Source organism: Lipophrys pholis (assembly GCF_963383615.2).
Source record: "Lipophrys pholis genome assembly, chromosome: 1".
Taxonomy (NCBI): Eukaryota; Metazoa; Chordata; class Actinopteri; order Blenniiformes; family Blenniidae; genus Lipophrys; species Lipophrys pholis.
Genome location: NC_137635.1, coordinates 51,691,005 through 51,713,015, shown reverse-complemented (window position 1 = coordinate 51,713,015; position 22,011 = coordinate 51,691,005). Strand labels below are relative to the sequence as shown.

Sequence of the window (22,011 nt, the reverse complement as noted above, 5' to 3'; positions counted from 1 at the left end):
GTTTATAAACTGAGGAGTTTATGAGGCTCTTAGTTTTGGCACTGCTGTCTTCATCTGTCTTGTACTACTACTTTTCTTGTACAGATGAAACAGTTTCTATGCGGCAGGAGATAGCACTCCGTCTAAACATCGCTTTTTTTTTTACAACCCGCACTTGCAGAGGGGATTTACAATACGGCGGGGAAGATAATAAAATGTATAGAAATTCAGATAACTCAGGTTAATCCTGACACTGAACCGGGTAAATGTGGTGGCATCCTGGATTTTCATGTCGGTTTCAGTATGACGACGCTTCGCTCTGCCCGACCGGGCAGCATCTGGACTGTCTGTGTGTTTGTTTGCTCATAATACAATTTCTCCTGCTATAAACAAGTGGATCTGTGTGGTGTGTGTGTGTGTGTGTGTGTGTGTGTGTGTGTGTGTGGTGTGTGTGTGTGTGCGTGTGCTAAAAATACTCATGTGAACAAACACAAAAGGAGAGGAGAGAGAAATATATATTCTCGAGCTGACAATGTTTTGAAATGTTTTGAAACTGTGGAGCAACCGTAGCGTTATGTGTCCTCCTCCCCTCACTTAACACGGTGTGATTACAGATAAATCAGCAGGGTGGGAAACGTGGTATTTATGTGGATGTGTGTGGAAAAGCTCAACTTCAGCATGGGGGTTTGTGGAATGTAAGAGTCCATGCATTTGAGGGATGTGCAGCAGAACACAGTATAAGGACTGTACCTGTGACAATATTGCTGAGTTTTCCAAAAGTTTATGATTCATGACCGACAAACATTGTCACGTGGAAGACATAACTCATGTTGGTGTTTCTTTAGATGGAGTCTTGTTATTGATTGTGGGGAACCCGAGTTTGAGTCATAGTGTCAACAAGAAGAGCATTCGGTGCAACAAAATAAACACATTCAAGTTGGCGTGACTTTTAAATTCTACGTATTACCCCAACATTATAATTTTGCCTCTCGGGGGGGGGGGGGGATTTCATCTTCTGTCCACCAGGTGGCAGTTGGGTTTCAGTCCTACTTTAGATGGTTTGATCCCCATCTCGACCTGTCCACTGAACCCCGGGTTGCTCTCATATCACCACAAGAAGACTCGTGTGTGGAGTTTGCATGTTTTCCCCGCGCATACGCCGCTTTTCTCGCCTCTCAATCCAAAGAACGAGCGACGTTGGCCAGAGGATTCGCGTGTATCCGTTTCTGAGTGTAGAATGGCACTTTTTCGGTCCGACTGAAAATCCCATATTTATTATAGTATTTCTAAAGAAACATGCACACCTTATTTCAATTCTGAGCTCGGAGGCAGCGTTGCCAGATCTCACTCATAAAACCCGCCCACCTCAATAAAAGCCAGCCCACATCTCAACCTCATGCGTGATAAAGAAAATGTCATAAGCACACAACTGCACTAAATAAACAAAGAAAAGCGATAACACAAACAGGCTCCCAAGGAAGCCCGATCGGGCTTATTGGAAACACGCCCAATCTGGCAACACTGCTCGGGGGTCTTTCCATGTTAGATGGAAGAATAAGAGCCTGATTAACTAAAGGTTTTTATAAAAAAACATGCACAAATATGCTATTTTAAACACACATGGGAAAGCGAATCGGAGGAACACATCTGATATATGTGCAAGATAACACATACAGTGGTGAAAATGATGGTGAAAACAAGCTCGTAAACGATACACTTCCCAGCGGGTCTTTTTCATGTACAAACCATTTAAAACCCAAATTTAAATACTCCCATTAGCATGATGTCAATCATGTTTTTATTCTCCATTGATTACCCGCGAAACGCACGCAGCCCAAGACTCAAATCTATTTAGCGCGAGCCTGCAGTGTAGCACATTTTAGTCAGGATTTTAATAAATCAGGCCCTAAATTGTGTGTAGGTATGAGTGCGGGTGCACTAGAACCCCCCCTCCCGTGTGAAAATTATAAAGAAGTTATTATAGCTGCAATAAAGCGGTTGCAGCTTTGTAAGCCATTTAGCTGGATAATGTATAAAGTGGGCCGCTGTGAGGATTTCACAACGACTCGATGTATGTTTTCTCAGTATTTTTTTATTACTTCCCTCCGCAGGAGACATGCAAATGAGTGAAGGATTTCAGGTTAGCAATAAGCCTCAATGTGACACTTGTGAAAATCTCCCTCGGGGGAAAATTCGAGCTCGGACTTCAGACTTCTAAAGGACACCGCTTTGTAAAAAAAAAAAAAAAAAAAGAGAAAAGATGCTTCCCTCCGTAAGCCGCACTGCTTTTGAAGCTCTCCTCCACTCAGGATTGAGGCTAAAGGGTCAAATCATAGGAAGGAGACATTTGTAAAAAATCAGGATGGCCTGAAGAGAAATTAACCAGCGGCAGGTGAAAACTCATTTACAACCATGTAAATCTGTTTTACACTTTCTGAGAGCAGCCGGGGCTGCGTCGCACGACCATGAAATACCAGTTTGAGCTGTTTATTATATCACAGGAATTTTGTCAATTGAATTTAAAGAAGGAGAAAAAAAAAAAAAAAAAAAAACAGGTCTGAAAGAAAGCTTTATTCCACTTTTCAGCAAATCACAGTCGAGTCACTGCCTCATTGTAATAGGTGACATTAAACACATGTCAAACAAATAAAAAGCTGATTAAAACACGCTCGAATTGACTCTCACATGCGCTCCGGCATCCTCTGAATAAAAAGTGATGTTGTGTAGACGGACCCCGGCTCGGGGAGCTTTTGTAGACGGCTCGTTCCTCTCGCTCTCGGCTATCCGCACTACAATGGAGTCAGCAGACGGGAAACTCTGGCCTTCCCAGTGGCCTCCTTTCTCCTCCATGTCCACAATAATGAAACGACCCCCGCTGTACAATCAGCCGCACATTGATCTCGGGGCTGTCTGCCCTTCAGCATGTTTATGTCCCACACTGCATTCTGAACTATATTACACGCAGGGCCCAATCCAAAAGGACTGTATTCGGCACCGTGTTCTGATAAATCAGCTTCTTAATTACCAACATTCTATGAATTTATGTGTGAGAATTGATATGTGTGAACATATTTAATTGGATTAAACGTTTTACATAAATACAGTGTTTTGGTTTAATGACTCCGTGTATTAATAATCCAACAAAATCAGCTGAGAAAAAAATGCTCTTTATTGTGGTCACAGTTTCAGACACTGGATGCAACACATAACAACATTGGATTAATCTTGAAGAACCCCCACCAAACTTGTTTAAATTCACACAAAACTAAGCACTTTAAAAAGATTATAATGAGCGGTGTAGTGGTTTGCACTGCCACCGAACAAGGAAAACATCTGTGACTCCAAATTGCTTAAATGTGAGTGTTTGACCTGCCCAGGGTGTAGATTGAGATCAAACCATGAACATTAGTTGTTTTGAGGCAGAGCTGTGTAGAAACAACAGAGGAACAAACGTGTTATATAATGCAGTACCATACAGAGATCGGCTATAAACCACATGGATAAACCCACAAATGTTGACCGACGCGAGATGCAAAGTTCAGAGTTCTTTAATTCAAACTGGGTCAGTTCACCAGAGGCAGTCGAATGAAGCAGCGGAAATGGAATCGGCAGGCAAAAAGTACAAAATCCAAAGAAGGTCAGAAAACACACAGGAGACCAGACCCGAACGAGAAGACATAGAAACTGAGCTATTAACTAATTAGGAAAACCACGGAAACCAGACAAAACACACCAAAGATTAGAACGGGCACACTGAGCAGGGAGCATCTCCATGGCAACAGACGCTGATCTCCTCTGATCTCCTCTGATCTCCTCTGATGGCTTCCATGATGTGTCTCTCTCATCCGCTTTGTTTAGAAAAAAAATGCTCAGTTTTTTTGGGATTTACTCAGAAACAGCTGGTAGCGTAAAATACATACATACATACATACATACACACACACACACACACACACACACACACACACACACACACACACACACACACACACACACACACACACACACACACACACACACACACACACACACACACACACACACATACATACACACATACATACATACATACATACATACATACATACATACATACCAATAAATAAAAACACGCAGGTGACCGCAAAACCTTCTCGAAAAGCTTTGTTGGTGCAATGTAATTAAAGCAAAACTGTCAACTCCCACACACGGATATTAAAACTCACCCCCCATGCTTCACATACTTTGTGTAAATGCTTGACGTCTAGATTAAGGCCCCAGTAACACAACAACATTTCAAGTGAAATTGCATCGTTTTCGCAATGGGAGTAAACGGACATTCTCCCACGGAGTTGGAGCATCTGCGCAAAGTTCCAAGAGCCATTTTCAAAAAGTCACTTATAACAGCTATTTGGATCATAATAAAAAGCATCGAAGGAAGATAGTTTGAGGTTTTTCATCGTGCAATTAATACAAGTTTTTGTGTGAATCCTGTCGTTTTTCTTTACTAAAACACGATTATTCACATTCGCCTTTCTACGTAAAGTGTTTTGCTTCAACATGAACACTTGTGTGGATGTTTTAATGTCTCTACAATGTTATTTTCGGTTGGTGTGTCTGGTTGACTGTCGTGTGATGATGTTAAGAATTCACGACTCATTTGGAAGCCAGATGTTTAATCTCAACGGGCTGTAGAGAGAGAGAGAGAGAGAGAGAGAGAGAGAGAGAGAGTGAGAGTGAGAGAGAGAGAGAGAAAGAGAGAGTGAGAGACTGCTGAGTTTAGAGTGAGTTTCCTAGAAATCATTGTCAATGTAATGGCTTGTGTCTGCATACATGCTTGTGTGTGTGTGTAAAAGTTGTGGTACAATGCTGTGTGTGTGTGTGTGTGTGTGTGTGTGTGTGTGTGTGTGTGTGTGTGTGTGTGTGTGTGTGTGTGTGTGTGTGTGTGTGTGTGTGTGTGTGTGTGTGTGTGTGTGTGTGTGTGTGTGTGTGTGTGTGTGTGTGTGCGAGTGTGATTGAACCCGTAAAGAGCGCTGAGACCACAAAGGTGAAAATACACTCTATAAGCCAATTAACCATTTGCAATATCACAGGATTCAGAACTATGCATTTATTTAAGTGGCGGTTGAAGGTCCTCTGAATTAGTTCGGCCAAAGTAAAGTATTTGTTCTTTATTGGAAGAAATTACCCCGTTATTGCGCCGGTGTGACCGAGGGACCTGAAGCCTTAATGACAAGAGGGTGATGGAGTGTCAAGTGTTTAAAAGCATGAATAAATCTAAAGGCTCTCCAGGGATTCTTTGTTTCCCACCTTATGCTGTTTTTTTGTTTTATTGTTTTTTTTTTTAATTTCTTCCTCTCTCTTGCATATTATATTTCACAAGAGAGTAAAAATATATCAAAAAGTATTTCTCTGGAGTGAGTAGCTGCTTAATGTAATTGCTTTTCTCGAGCCATCGTCAGGTTTGAGATAAAGATGGTTGGCGAGTGTGTGTGCGTGTGAGAGAGTGTCTTTTAATGTGTGCACGCTCCGTGATTATTTGTGGTGCACATCAGCCGGAGAGGCGGTGAGGAAGTGATATTAAACGTTCACGTGTGTGTAGGTGGGGGTGGGGGTGGGGGTGGGGGTGGGGGGGTTCCTCACGCAAGGCCGATACGCATCTCAGGGAAGAATTCAACGTTCATCATATTTGTCTCAGCGTGACTGCTCCCTCCAACACCTCCTCCACATCCTGTGCCCACAGTGTCACGACTGTGTGCACGGGCTGAGAGTAATGGCGGGCCGCGGCCTGATAAATGAGAGCTGATAAATCAGCATCGCCAACACGGGCCTGAACAATATCTGCTGAAACAGAGGGGGCGAGGCGTCGGAGAAATATCTGCCTGCAGTCAGCGGGAACACTGGGGGGCTGTACATCACGAGGGGCCTGCAAAATAAGAACGAGGAAGACCCGGAGAGGGCGGGGCCGGGCGGGTCGTCACCGCTTCTCCACTGCCGAGCCGAACACACACACACACAAAAAAAAAAACCACACTATCACAGTTTGGAGGATGAGCGTGCTTAAGTTGATTCCACACAAGTGATCGGCTCTGCCTACAAATGCATTGAAGGCTGCAGGTGAACTGGCTGTCATCTCCTCGACCGCTTACTTACTTATTCATTCCAAAGAGGGGGGGGGGGGGGGACCATATGAAATATGCTCTGCCTGCTCCGGGCCAGAAATTTCTATCGATAGCCTGGATAACATCCATCTTCCCAAAGTCCACCAAAGGTCAGGAGCAGCATAACTTAGAAGCTGGTTTGCATCGGATTCTGGTCTGTATTCTGCATGTTTACTGACAGCACCCACACGGAGGCTGGGTGGCTCTGTGACACTTCCACAGTCACACGCACACGCACACGCACACACACACACACACACACACACTCACACACACACACTCCTCTCCGAGGAAGCTGAGGATAGCTGTCTTGTAAATCTGCTGTGGTGAGGGGGTGTTGGTGAGAGCATTGTTTCACAGTCAATAAAAGTGGCCCTGGGGTGCTTGTAAGAACAGCAATCTGCAGCCATTTTCCAAAGACAACATCTTGGGAGTACTTCAGCAGGGGGGTGGGGGGTGTCATGAGTCGAGTTCCTCCTCGGATTTGCAGTTAATATTTTTATTTTTATTTTTTTTAAATCCCAAAATAATAATCTGCCCGGCACATATTGCAGCATCTAATGGGAAAAAGATATGGAATCAGTGGAAATGCAATACGCACACACCAGCCAGATTTCACTCCAGGAGAGACAACAAAGCCCTCAGTACCCGCCAACAACTGATAGCACATTCATTATTTATTTATCGTTTTGTATTCCTGAGGTGTTTGCTTTCTTTTTTTCCCTTTTTTTTCTTTCCATGTGCACATTTCTGTACGTCAAAGACATCCACACACGAAGGCACAAGGAACCGAGTGTCATTCCCTTCCAGCTTAATTAGCCTCCGCAAATAATATGCCCGCACATTTAGATTACATTACTATTTTTATGGGCTTGTCAAGCGAGCTAAAATGTGCAAATGAGATACTGTTTTTGAGCAATTATTTCGCCCAACCTTTTCCGGACCATATGGCAACAAAAAGAAAAAAAAAAGAAAAAATGGATGAAAACATGCTCCTTGAACAATACTTAGTCTAATTACTGCTCAGTCAGTCAATGTCAGTGATTATGAGCCTTGAAAGATGGCGTGTTGCGCTGTAACGTATTCCTGCTGCTCCCTGACTGGAGCCTTTCCACTGCATTATTCCTCTAACAGCACATGTCTATAAATGGTCGCTGTATGTTTTGGCGGTGGATATTGAAGGAGCTGTGCAGCAGCTGCCTTTATGTCCTGGGCTCTCTTAGATTGCCAGCGTACCTTCGGGGATAATCCATGTTGTGAAATTGAAGTGCAGCACTGGAATATCAATTCTTTTTTTTTTTCCCGTTTTTTTTCCCTTGGCCTTGGTGAGGGTTGAAAAATGAAACAGGACTTGACTGCTTGGCGGAGATGAACTCGTCGGAGCAATCTGAACATCAAGATAACAATCCCAGCCGGGTGGGAGATCCTGTAGAGGAACAGAGCAGCACGCAGCCACAGCGGGGACGGATATTCATCTGTGTGGATTGGAGGACCGAAGTGTGTTTCACATTGGGGGCGTCACCATGGAGCTTAAGATAGCTTAGCATGACATGGCGAGCTTGGAAGCTAATGAGGCTAATTCATGATCTCAAAGCATTTTGAGCCCACTTGGCCGGTCACACACACACACACACACACACACACACACACACACACACACACACACACACACACACACACACACACACACACACACACACACACACACACACACACACACACTATACTCAAGCGTGCAAACGGCCATATAGACGATAGATTTGTTGACATCTTTGATGTTTTTTATACTATAGTGCAGTAGTAATGTATAGTATGATGAACGGTTCCTGAAGGTTTGGGACATAGAAATAAAGTGATTGAATCACAAGACTCTTCAAACTCATCAAAACACCGGTGAGTTCTAATCAGGACAATCCACTGAGTTTTTGTTGGCCAAGATAAACAGTGACATTTCAATCAGGTTAATGGAGTGATCCATCTCAGGAAACAAATAGAAGTCGGTCCAAAGAAGACTTAGCCTCTTCCTTTAATGGTGGGAAAATCTCCTGAAAGTCTGTCCCCGCTTGGATGCTCAGCTCGGAGGCCCATCGGAACCATAAAAAGGATTTGATGAAGCTCCTTTAAGACGTTGAGTCACTAACCACAGCTGTGCCTTCTCCGAGATCAAAGCACAGCCGGTAGTTAGCCCAACGTTTAAGTGGTGTAAGTCCTTCTATCGGGGAAGCAGAAACAAAAGCAAACACGTTGAAAGCAGACGTCTGGTTCGAGGAGCGCGCCGTGTCGGGGAAGCGATTTGGTAAAGCGCGTCTAATTCAGCTGAAACAACACTCGGAAGGTCAAACACTGCGTTGGTGAACATTTTGTCCCGAGAACTTGTTGCTCCTGGCAAACGGAGCGCCAAACCCTACTCCGAGATAAGTGATGTGCAGCAGACAAGGTCCTTTCAGAAGGAGTAAGTCGTTGGCTCGTGATCCAGAGTGTGTGTTCTTAAGAAATACAGGATGTGGAACTGATTAACAGGGACCAGCTCACTGATTACAACGGCTGAAAAACAAGAGGCGAGCACGGTTCGCTGCTTATTCTCTAATAGACATTCGGCGTGTTTTGTTTGAGGACGACAGAAACCAAACTAGCTCCTGTCTAATGTTCTTTAATTAATAAGGCATGTCTGCACCTATTCAGCACCGTAAACACCGACTCTGTGAGCTCCAGGTCAGAACCGAGGCTAAATGCTCCCTGACGCTCATTAACCAACGATGCTAACACACACGGCGGCTAAACACACACACACACACCACACACACACACACACACACACACACACACACACACACACACGCATGCATACATGCACACAAGACATTATATTGACTTACATTTAATTCTAACCAACTCACTCTAAACTCAACTGTACCCTCTCTCTCTCTCTCTCTCACACACACGCAGCATTACATTGACTTACATTTAATTCTTGCTGACTCACTCTAAACTCAACTGTACTCTCCCTCTCGCGCTCTCTCTCTCTGTCTCGCACGCACACACACACACACACACACACACACACACACACACACACACACACACACACACACACACACACACACACACACACACACACACACACACACACACACACACACACACACACACACACACACACACACACACACAATGTAAGACCTTGCATTGACCTACATTCGATTCTTGCTTACACACTCTAAACTCAAAAGTAACTGCAATCTGCCAAATCTTATTTTAAGACTCAACTTTAAAAAAAAACGTTTTATCAAACAAAGAGGACATGGGTCACATGTCGGTATGCCTTTTAAGGAAATTGCATTGACTTACATTAATATCCAGCTAGTTCATTCTAAACTCAGCTTCTGGTATGGTTTTCCCCTCGTGGGGACGTTTTGTGTGCGTTGTGTTCATTAGCATAGCAGGGTAATAACTCTCACGTTTGTGTTTCAATGCCTTCCAGTGACATTTTATTGACTTTCGTTCTTTTCCCGCCGTGCCACTCTCACCTCATCTTACCCCATAGGACTTGTGTTTTTGCTACCAGATATAAGGAAAGTCACCATGTACATGCATTTAATAGTGAAACACACAGACTTTGTTTTAAGGCTGGTGGCATTGCATCAACTGACATTTTAACAAACTCAACTGTAACCTTCAAAATCCTAAATTCCCCCCAACAAGTCTTTGCCAAAAGGAAAATCTTGTTGTTTGTTTTTGTTGTGAGACCGAACACACATGAAGACAGAACAATACACGATCAACATTAACAATGGTGAGTACACGGACGTTCATACGGACCGACAGCAAAGTTGGATTGTCATTACCGGCGACTCTCAACTCTAAAACTACATGACACTTTGGAAGCAAACGATATTGTCCATCGACTCGTGGATGTGCAGAAGAACTATTTACTATGGCCGTGGTGCGCATGCACAGTAGTAGCGTTTCATAAACGTTGGGGTTTTCTGCCGTCCACACAGAGACAGTCGGAGCGTTTTGGAAAAGTTTTCTCTGAGCGCCGTTGTCATGTAAACAGACGCCGAAAACACGACAAAAGTTTTCCGTTTTCACTTGAAAATCTTGCGTGAACAGGGCTTTAGTCCAACTCTTAAAATATCTGTACGCTGGTGAGACATGGACTCGTTGTCTTCTCAAATACTGCACAACACCTCCAGGACACACACACACACACACACACACACACACACACACACACACACACACACACACACACACACACACACACACACACACACACACACACACACACACACACACACACACACACACACAGAGACACGTTGTTGTATTGACTTGATGCTACCTCACGTGAAACTCAGCCGTCACCTCCCTAACATTGATGTTACCTTAAAACATGTCTTTACATTAAAAGAAAAGTATGATGTCCCTCATGGGGACTCTTACAGCGAGTCTTTAATGCCTTTCGGAGACATTTTATTGACTCGTCTCTGAAGCCAGCTGTAGCTGAATTTCCTTCGAAATGCGAATTTAGTGATTATCCTCATGTGGACCACAGTTTCTGTCCCCACGGTAAAATGAACTCCCACGTGTCAGGGTGCTATCGGGTTGATGTCCCCACTAGTACAGAGGAACCAGACCGCTCACACTAATGTCTTTTTTTTTTTTTCCCTTTCGTCACCTACATTCATGTCGACATCATTAGAAATTCCTCATGAAGAGTCGATGTACATCCTCAGAAAGACAATGAGCTCCGATAATGAAAGGATGTAAACATGCTTTGTCCTCCTCAAAAGTTATAATTACACACACACAGTAGATCTCGACTAAAGAACCATATTCCCGTTGGCATAACGGACAAACATCAAAGAAAACAAAAGAAAGCCTAACCTTGAGCAAGATTTTGAATCTTCTCAGCCGACGCGGTAGGTCACCTTCAGAGAACATTGTGTTGACTTCCACTGATTTCAAGTTGACATAATAAATGTAGCTTTAACTTTGCTGTAACCCTCAGTCTAAATAAAAAAACAAAAAACAAAAAAACACCTTCACAACAAATTCTATGGTTTTCCTCCACAATGAGAGTGTGTTAGGCGATTTAGGTCCCTGCGTCACGTTCACAACAAAACTGTTGTTGTTTTCATCCTTTCCAAAGTCTCAGGAGACCAGATATGCAGCGAATCCCCAGACGCAGACACACACAAAACACTTTTTTTTTTTGTTTATCGTGCCTTCCAGGGACAATACATTGAGCTACATTAATTTCTTGATGACCTACTCTGAATGTCAGCTTTTAGAAAGTAAGCCAGTAGACTGGTTTAGTTAAACATCGTGAGCTTGTATTCATGAACACACCTGAACATTCCTCTATTTCATTATACAAAAGATTGACTTCCATTCATTTCTGCCAGGTTTAATCTAAAGTCAAGTCATTTCTCCACCTCGCCTACAGTTACGCTAATCATAATGGGGATCTGGGTTTTGGTCCTCAGTGGGACATGACAGCCAATCAGTAGAGGAAAAGAACAAACACACAAGGTGTGTTTTCATGACTTTTGAGGACATTTTTATTGACTTTCATTCAATTCAGGGTCACAGGGGGCATGGAGCCCATCCCAGGTGACTGTTGGGGTGAAGGAAGGTTACACTCTGGACAAGTGTACATTGAAGGACGTGCACACACACACACACACACACACACACAAGTCAATTTAAAGTCACCAATTAGCCTCAAAGGCATGTTTTGTTTTGATTTTTACTGTGGGAGAAAAAAACCCTCTCATGGAAAGACTTATCAAACCCAGCCCAAAATTGACCCGGGGATCCACTTGCTTTGAGATGATAGTAATAAACACTACATGACCTCCTCAGCTGAAACCTCTTTTTTCCCAGCTCTACCTTAACCAAAGTCCACTTGGAGTTTTCGTATAGAGAAACCGCTCATTTCTTAATCCAGCCTCCAGTGTATGAAGCTGAAAACACCGTGTCCTTTTTGTTTTCAAGCGATGATACATATTTGTTTTGTTGCAGTTTGAGCATCTGTTTACATGACAACGATGCGCCGAGTCACTGAAAATGCAACTTTTTGAAAATGTCCTTATACTCCCATCGTTAATAATTATGGCGTATCGTTCTGTGCCCGTTTGTGTTTTCAGTACAAAAACAAGCTACAGCACCCACTTGTGGCGCAAAATGAGAACTACATTGTTTTCAGCATTTCTGCCATTTCCTTGTTAATGGATATGGTTTTTGAAACACTGCCATGGAAACGCAAAACTTTTCCGTAACGAAAATGCAAAAATCGATTGCGTTTTCACTCCTGAAAATCAACATGTCTCGTATCCTGTTTGTCTCCACTTCAGTAGTGTTTTCAGAGGTTTGGTGTGGATGGACGCATTTCCGGATGCAGTTTAATACCGTTTCCTCTCTACGTGAGCGGGCTCGTAGCCAAAAAGTACTTCTTTTTATGTCCGCAGAAGGATGAAAAGTCATCTTAATATGAGCTTATAAACAGATTCATGTCCCCACAACATCCCTGAATACACACAATCATGGTTTCCATCCTTCCTTAAGCCTCAAGAGGCCAGATATACACCGAGTCCCCAGAAGCAGGTTTTTCTTCATTTGGAGGTCAATTCCATCCTGACCTGCCGTACTCAACTGTACACTGCAGCGATGGCAGGACAGGTGCTGGACCGATCCGGTTTTGGCCTTGACTCGGCTTCGGGACACGTAGATAGCATGAGAAAATGAGCTTATTGTTTAGTCCACGTCCCCTCCAGCCACAATACACAAGCCTCCAGCTTTTACACAGCGTGTACAAACAACATGGCCCCAATGATTTATTCTCCCTTCCGGTAAAATACTGCGCGCTGAACTTCTTTTTGTTTAAAGCCCGGGTCCTTTGAGATAGATTACGCAATTCACAATCTCATTAAGCCTCTGCAACAATGCTGAGTTTGAGAAAAACAAAGAGGCAGTTTTTAGCTCCAAAATTAGCATTTTATTTGGATGGTCGGGGGTCAGAGATGTATAATTTGTGTTCCAGTACACATAGTTATCCACAAGGCTTTTAAGTCCAAAACCTTTTTTTCCAGTCTTAAAGCTGATTCGGAAAAAAAAATTTGTGCCGACCGCCCCAAGCCCCGCCCCCCCACCGCCAGCCCTCCCCGCCCCCACACCCCGCTTTTTTTGGTACAAATTCAACAGTTGTGCTGACAAGATCACTACTAATTATTTTTTTTTTTTTTAATCTTTTTTTTCTCCTCCATTTTTTAATACAAAAAAAACTCTTAACTTCTACACATGTAATGTCACCCAGATTTTTATTTTTTTTTCACTTTGTAAATAAATTTGGGAAACAACATTTCTTTTTTTTTTTCCTTTTTTTTTGTCCGCTTTGTCGTCATGAAAAGATAAAAACATGCAAAAAACTTTGAATTTGCCGTCCAAATCATACATTTACAAGTTTGGAACTTTTTGCACTTCTTCATATACTACATCAAAAAGAAAAGAAAAAAAAAAGGTAAAGAAAAAAACAAAACATTATGTACACACATCTTTTTACAGTGAAGTAAAACTTAGAAATATCAGATGATGACTAAGGCAAATGAAGTGTACATAGATTAGACCAAAACAGATTTTTTTTGTTGTTTTTTTTGTAAAGTACTACATCACCTCAAAGAAAAAGAAAGAAAGAAAGAAAACAAAATCTGCTACAAAAGAATGATTCACAACTCCCTTTATTCGCAACCAGCTGCATAATTTTAAATTTTTTTTAGTGAGAAAATCTAGAAGTCTAGCGTACTGTACAGTGCTGCTCGTAATCGTTTCTCTTCCCATCCAAGCTAAATGATCCTTCATTTCTTTGTGGTTTATTTAAATAATCTTTAACAAACAGGAGCATCGTGTAACCAAAAAAAAAAGAAGAAAAAAACAAAACAAAGAGCATGTCGAAGCATACCAGAGTGTAACATACTTTGTCTGAAATCACTCCAAAAGTCAGTACCATTAAAGCCTTGAACATAAAACTAATCATTTAGATCCAAAAAAATGTACAAAAAGGCACATTATATCCCAGTGCTTCTGTACTGTGAAATTCAAGTGTAACTGAGCGCATTCAATACCAACAATCTGAGTGGCGACAGTCCACCAAGAGTTCCCTCCCACATCCTGCAGAACCGGACATCTGCCTATGGCCTAAGCTTTCAACAAGCATATGTATGCGGAGACTACAACAATAAGCCGAGGTTGGTTGGATTTCTTTTCTTTTTTTGGGGGGGGGGATTCGGAATCAAATGTGTGTTGTTGTTTTTTTTCTCTCTCTTTTTCTGTCACAGTTTCTATCACTCTCTCCGGGAAATATCAGAAGCTGTCCGTGTCCGTCAGTCAACAGGAAAAAAAAAAGATCTTTCCTTCATTTATTTATTTAATTTTCTTCGTCGTGCGTTACAATCCGTTTGTCGCCTCCCCCTCCCCGGTTAGTCGTCGCTCCCGCCGTACATGTCCGCCAGTTTCCTGAAGCGAGGGCCCCAGTCGTTGAGGTAATCGTAGTCCTGGTCGCCCCCGCTGCTGGAGGAGTTGAGGGAGCTTAGGGAGCCGGCCGTGGAGCCGCTGCCCTCGTAGTCGAACACTAGCAGGGAGTCGTAGGGAGGCGCGGTGGGGTCGTTGTCTGCTGCTTTCAGCCCCTGTTGAGAGAGAGAGAGAGAGAGAGAGAGCGAGAGAGAGAGCGAGAGAGAGAGAGAGGCTCATGGTTAGGCTGCACAAGCACTGGAAATCTTTGACAAGCTTATAAGAAAACCAAACAAAAACAACAAAAACAAAACACCCTCTCACATCTGAGCTTTTAGGCACAGATTCTGCACAGATTGGAGATCTCAGCGGAAGATTATTTACAAGAGTACTACGAGAAATCCTTTTAAGACCCCACGGAGAGGAACACACCATGTCTGACTCAATGGAAGACAAATATTTTGTGGAAAAAAGTGTTTTTTTGTTGGGTTTTTAAACGGAAAACCTTTAGATCATAGAAAGAGAAGCTGGCTATATGTGCCGGATGTTCCTGTTAAGTGGTTAAGGCCTCCTTTAAAAGACCATGTTTCGAGTGAAAACATCGGTTTTGTTTCAGAAAGGCTTTGCGTTTCCATGGCAACGTTGTGAAAACGACGTAGTTGGCATGCCAGGACACAAGGTAGCGCTGTTGGTTGTTTTGTGATGAAACCAAACATGCGTGCAGACAACAATACGCCACAAATATTAACATTGGCGAGTAAAGAGACATTCATTGAGACAGTCATTACGTCGACTCTCAAATATAAACCTACCAAGTTCCAGGAGAACATGGACGGGAAGTCATGACACCCTAGAGGCAAACATTGTTGTTCTTGTCCATCTACTCCCGCGTGTGCAGAACAACTATTCATTACAGCAATGGAGTGTTTCAAAAAGTTGCGTTTTCCCGTTTCCGCGGAGACAGAGTCTGAGCATTTTGCAAAAGTTGTGTTTTCAGTGGCTCTGAGCACTGTTGTGAACACTTGAAACAAAAAACAAAACCCCCCAAAAAGAAAAATCACTTCCAGTCGACGGTTGTAATATAAACGGAGCCGCAGAGTATTTCTTTCACCCACCCGAGAATATTCTGCATTGGCAATAACAGCCCGAGTCTCTCCCACCTACCGCTTCACACAAACAGGCTAATCCATCCTCAAACCAGTCAGTGTTTCTGTCTCCATTTGTTCAGGAAATCAGGTTCTCGCCCCAATTAATCACTCTCTAATGTTCCTGTTAGCTCCGCCTGTGTTTCAGCCGGGATTCTTCTGATGTTTCCCCGAATGTTGGATTATCCTCCGTTTGATGAAAAGCCAAGATCGAGCATGACCAGCGGCAGCCTCAGATGAGGGGGAATCACCGCCCCCTTTCAACCCCCACCACCACCACTGACCCCTCCACCACCCCCGCCTGCCTGACACACAGACGGCACAGCTTGGGTACTGATACCACGTCATCTATCATCTGGACTGTATATCTTTAATATTTCACATTTATCTAAGCAGTTCAAGTAAGCTGAGCTAAGGCAGCTATGAGTGTGTGTGTGTGTGTGTGTGTGTGTGTGTGTGTGTGTGTGTGTGTCTTTCTCTACGCCATATCTCCAGTCTCTTACTGCTGCGGCTGGGGAGGGGGTGGATCTATTTTGAAGATTGTGCTTGACATTCCCAGAAATCCTCAGCGCGTCATGAGAGGTCCTTATGGATTGTTATTGATTTCCAGGCTCATTCCCTAACGGGCCTCTGGAGACTTGATGGATTGCTAATCTAGAAGTTGAGATGTGCTTTGGCCATGAAGCACTTTGGACCCGCGCCTGGTTTCTCCCTCTTATCGCCACAACTGAGGACACCCGACAAATAATAAATGAATTTTATTTTTTTTTTTAAAAAGGAGGAGAAGACGTGGAGCAACATAACATAGAAACAAGACCTCAGCTCATTGGTAACTTGTCAAAGATTTATAGTTTCCTCTGCGCTGCCATTATAGTGCTGAAATGCTCTCAAATAAAAAGATGGATTGAATTAAAGTGTCTGGGCACTAAGCGATTATTTTCCACTTGTTAGCTTTTGTTAAGTATTTGCTCAGGGCCGCAGTGCTGATAATTTTGTGGGAAATATGACAGATGGATCGTTCATTACAATTACAACCATAATCGCTCTGCGGGTTATTGCCCCCCCCAACCTCCTTTCATCTCCAACCAGAACCCCCCCCCCCACTGGCAATTTTATAAGGTTAGTCTATCACAGGATCCAGCCTGGTAATTTGGTTATGAGTGAGTCATGGATGGAGCTGCAGACAGTCTTTGTGAAAAAAACTCCTCACTTTTTTTTTTTTGGAGTCGCTCTGCCCCGCGGATAAAGAGGAGTGTAATCCAACCCGCTGCTATCTGCACTCTCACAACACAACTGGAAACGGGGCAAGACAATGAGTGCAATCTCCACAGTGGCACCGAGTTGACGTGGGTGCCGAGGTGTTTAATGTGTCTGTGGGAAGGGGGAGGGGGGAGGGGGGGGGTTAAAGTCCTCACTATAAACTCCAAACCCACGCTTCATTTTCAATCCTAGTGATTTAATTAAAAGCCCCAAGCTCCCGGGGCACGTACCCAACTCAGAACCCCACCCCCCTCCGCCTCGGTTCACTGTCTCCCCTCTCCTCTGCCAGCAAACCCCCCCCCCCCCCCCCCCCACCGGTTCGGTCAGATTCGAGCTGCCGTGACTGAAATTTCCAGGCTATAAACAGATCGACGCCGGCCGGGTGCCGCGAGCGCTTTTCTGGGTCAGGACGCTCGGAAAATGTCTCGAAGGTCTTTCGGGAGCGATAAAACAGGAAACTGCAAAGTTTGTGTGACCACAGATAAAAGTTCAACGTGTTACAGGAACCATTAAATCTCTTAGCGAAAAAAAAGAAGAAAAAAAAATAAAGTTAGCATGTAAGTCGAGGTACGCTCGCTCCATCCCTTACGGGCATCAGTGCGGCAGAGCTCGGCTCACCAGACGATAAAACGATCAGGAAAATGTTTGGAACAGTGGAAATACAGAAGTTAAACACTGTTTGTTTGTTTTACGCTGGGAGCAGCCATTATGAAACCTCGACTCAAATCCTCAAACCTGCCTGAAGCCCCGTTAAACAATGTTAAGAGTGAAAACGTAAAACTTTCGTTGCATTTTGGGTGTTTGAGTACGCTGCTCGGAGCCACTGAAAACACAACTTTTTGAAAACGGATCCCAAGATGGAACGTTTGTTAAACGCTGCGACTTTGTCTTTCTTCAGTTCTTCTGCACATGCGAGAGTAGATAAATAACAACAATGGCCGACTCCAGAGCATCATGACTCCCAGTCCATATCCTCCAGGGACTTGGTGGTTTTACAGTCGAGTGTCTCCGTTAAAGCAATCCAACTCCGTCGACTGTCCGTGGACTCGCCATTGTTAATGTTTATTAATGCATGTGTGAACCTAACAGAGTCCCAACACGCTAAAATGCTTTCTGCGTTTCTGCCATTTCCGTGCAAACATTCATTCACAAAAACAATGCCTGTTCATTTAAAATGTTGTGTAAACGGGGCCCCGAGTTCAAAACGTACAACTTTTAGAGGGCGGAGTTTATCAAAATTCTACTTTTGCCGTTGTGTTGTGGCTTTTGGTGTTCCAGTGTGCATTTTGCCGTCGGCCATTCTGGGCCACCAGATATATTGCAATAGTGCAATTCCGGATTTTTCTAAAGGTGACTTATTTTTTCTTCTATGGAGTAGCGGTTGTGTAACAACAATAAATCCAAGACCTGACCAACAGATGGCAGCAATGCACAGTCCATGTGTGTGTGTGTATATATATGTGTGTCACTTGTATTATTTGGATTAAAACTGATAAATTTGATCTGGCGTGACCTTTAACACCACTGACAAATGCACACGTTAGCATTATCGCTGCTAACTCTGCTGCAAATTCTTATTCCGGCGCCTATTTGTTGAAATTTGCAGATTTAATGTGTCGCAGCAGGCCCCCCCCATGTTAAATTTGTCTGGGCAGCAGCTGTTAGGACGAGCGTACCGAGGTGTATTCATGACTCACGGCGAGGCAGAAAATGAGCGGCGCCTCGCCGAAAGGATCTGAGAGATGGATGTTCTGGGGAGCAGAGCTGAAAGAGCGAGTTCTAATCTAAAAACATGGGCGCCATCCAAAAAACTTGCGAGGACTCCATTTGTAATGCTGGTGAAACTCTTGTCTGTTGGAGCTTGTGAAAAATATATGACTGCTCTTTTCATTTTACATTCTCCCTTCATGCTGGAGTCAATGATGGCCTCAGGCAAACGAGGGCACTCCGATAGAAAGCCAATGTATTGCTCCTCTCATCTCCCATTTCTACGCTGACACATCTATAACTCTGCTTTGGCGGAAAGTGAGGAGAAAAACAATTACATCCAAGTGAGTTAGCGTCATGTACTTTAAGGGTATTATACATGTCGGGGCTGATATATGTGAAATGAAAAAACAAAAAAAAAAAAGTTCTTTACTTTCTGCCGGGAAAAGATGAAAACGATTTTAATAACAGTTGATTTGAAAGGCTTTTTCTCCCACTATGAGGCGGTGTTGTGATGCTCAGTCATACGAGCCAAACTGTTTATTTAAAGGGGACATATCATGCTAAATCCACTTTTTTAGCCCTTAAATGCATTTTGTTGTATATTTAGAGTGTTTAGAAGTACAGAAAGGTTCAAAGTAGTCTCTTCAGGTGCTCCGTTGATACCTTTATATTCTGTTTTGGTCATATTTTGCGATCGGTTTCGATTTTTCTATTCTCTATTACGTTTTTTGAACAATGACGTCACAGTATTCTCAGCGGAACTGCCAAATTAGGACATCGACATTTCGAGCAATCCGCCATTTTTGTTTCTCGCTGCGATTTTGTAGTCCAACCTAAGGGTGCCGAAGTTACGAGAGGATAAGTCGAAATGTTCGGTTGTTGGATGTAGTAACCCACAAGCTTCGTTACACCGTCTCCCAGCATCAGAACCTTTTCCAAGTGCCTGGTTGAGTTTTATTTTTCACAGAAATGTACCTACATCTGTGGGTAAGGTCATTTTTGTGTGCGCGAAGCACTTTAAGGACGACTGCTTCAGCAACCTCCGCCAGTATAAAGAAGGATTTGCCGAAAGACTTGGTCTGATTGAGCGGTCAGTTCCTTCTATCTATGGAGACGACGAACAGAGCACTTCGGTAAGCTGTATATAACGCTAAAAAGTGTGATGATAAGACGTCCCTGTCATTGTTTTGTTAGCATTAGCAGTTGCACCATCTTCATATGTTAGCGCTGTGTGCTCGTTTTAGATTAGAATGTAACTTCTGTGTTAAATAGTCGTTGTAATACAGGCAGTATTGTAGTAGTGGGCATGGATGGAGAAGTTAGTGTAAATATAGTAACACACCATTGCGTTACATCCATATGAAGACGTTGTTCTGCAGGTGCATCATGGTCATTTTCATCTGGCTCCGCCGGGTCCGACTCTGGCTCCAACATGTATGGCTGGATGGACAAATCTTCCGTTGTTGACATTTTGTAAATAATGTGTGAATATAAAGTTTCGGCGCCGCTAGATAATTGTATCTGTTCTATCAAACTACAAAGATGGCCGAACAGGGTGACGTTGAACCGAGTGTGACCTCTGCAACCTGGAGAGGAGGCGGGGTATGAAGTGTCTCATTTGCATTTGAAGAGACCGCCCCAAAACGAGTTGCTCTCAGAAGCGCATCAGAAAAGGGGTTGAAAAGGGGCCTGTGGAGCTCTAATAATGAGGAATTCAGACCCAAGCATTGCAGTTCCGCGTTGTATAGACCACAACTGTATGATTTATATGTAAAAAGGAAGGATTTAAAAGCATGATATGTCTCCTTTAAGGTACAAGTTTATAAGAAAACGCATTCCACTTGAATGAAATTCAAGCTACGCGACACTACTGATCTTTTATTTTCTGAAGAAATGTGAAAAAAAAGAACCTTTTTTTTTTTTGGTGACTTCTTACCTCGTTGATGAAGTCTCCAATGTCTCCGGGGTGGGGGGCTGCTGACCTCATGGGGTACTGCGGCTCGGGGTGGAGGGGTCTCTCGTCTAGACGGCGGATTCCCACCGGCTTGATGGCATCGGGCTCTATCGTGTCCGGCTGCTGGAGCTGACTCAGGTCGTAATCCTGCAAGGAACAAGACAGATGGGACTTTAGCTCAGGGTGGCGTGACCAGACCCCCGACCCCTGACACACAGAAACTGGCGGCATTTATTATTATTAAAAAAAAAAAAAAAAAAGTAAACACCCCCACATGCTGCGGAGAGCAGGAAGAAGCTCCACCGACTTGGAGGGGAAACATTTTTCAAAGTTGCAGCGAGGGAGAGCGGAGTGAACACGAGGGAAACTTTAATCTTCTCGTCTGTGAAGCACAATCCCAGGGACGATTTGACACATAAAAGGAGAGGAGACACTGAGGGGGTCCGAGATGAGGACCACATCACAGGCTGCCGAGTGTTTGTACTTGTGCCGCGTGTGCTGCAGGAAGGATGTGCCGGGCGACTGTTTTGCTCTAATCAATGCCCAGACACGGGACGGTGGATATGCATAAGCCATTGCTAATCCTATTAACATTACCGAGGCAACCTGAATGGCTCGCAGTTTGTGCAAAGTCATGGGCAGGGAGGAAGGAGGAGGAGGAGGAGGAGGAGGAAGGAGTGAAAAAAGAAAAGAGGGCGCAGTAGAGAGCAGAGCTGGAGGAGGACTGAATGCTATCCGCGCTGCAGCAGCAGATATAATAGAAGAAAAATGCCACTGGAGAATCGCTGTGTGCCTAATAAGCGTACATGATGGATTGTCCCTCTTTAGCAGATTTTCGGTAATCCATCCATCTCTAATACCCCCCCCCTTTCAAAACCGTCTTTGCTCAGTTGCACATGTACCTACACACAGACGGTAGCAGGGAAAAAAAACAAAAAAAACCTGTGCATGATCCAAAATAAAAATAAACACGCGAAGTCACTTCCAACAAACACCCTGAAAAAAAAAAAAAACTTCAATCCACACGAATCACAATCTGCACCGATTAGTAAGAACATCACTCGCCAAAAAGCATTCAGGGACGAGTAGAAGCGACACTCCAGAATAATGTGCACACTAACATGCCTTTAATCCACTTTTTATCCAACAATCATCTGTGAAGCTGTTTTGAATTGTACCGACCTGAATGAAAGCCGCGACACAAATACTGTTTGACTGCGATCGTCGCCGTTTCCCCGATATGGGCTTTAAAATTAAATATCTGAATCGGCACGAAAATGGAAATCTCTGCTAATATGACAGGCTGATAAAA

General features: G+C 43.6%; 1 protein-coding gene across 2 annotated transcripts in view; it reads right to left on the bottom strand.

Moving 5' to 3' along the window:
- Positions 1–13,104: 13,104 nt before the first annotated feature.
- The window catches only part of cdh2 (cadherin 2, type 1, N-cadherin (neuronal)), a 90,696-nt gene continuing 81,789 nt past the window's right edge, over positions 13,105–22,011 (bottom strand). For both annotated transcript variants that reach the window (XM_080468994.1, XM_080468995.1), the window contains exons 15-16: positions 20,682–20,846; positions 13,105–14,806 (exon numbers count right to left, since the gene is read on the bottom strand). In XM_080468994.1, coding sequence (XP_080325120.1) covers positions 14,600–14,806; positions 20,682–20,846 — 372 coding nt within the window. In that variant the 3' untranslated portion in view covers positions 13,105–14,599. The remainder of the gene's footprint in view (positions 14,807–20,681; positions 20,847–22,011) is intronic.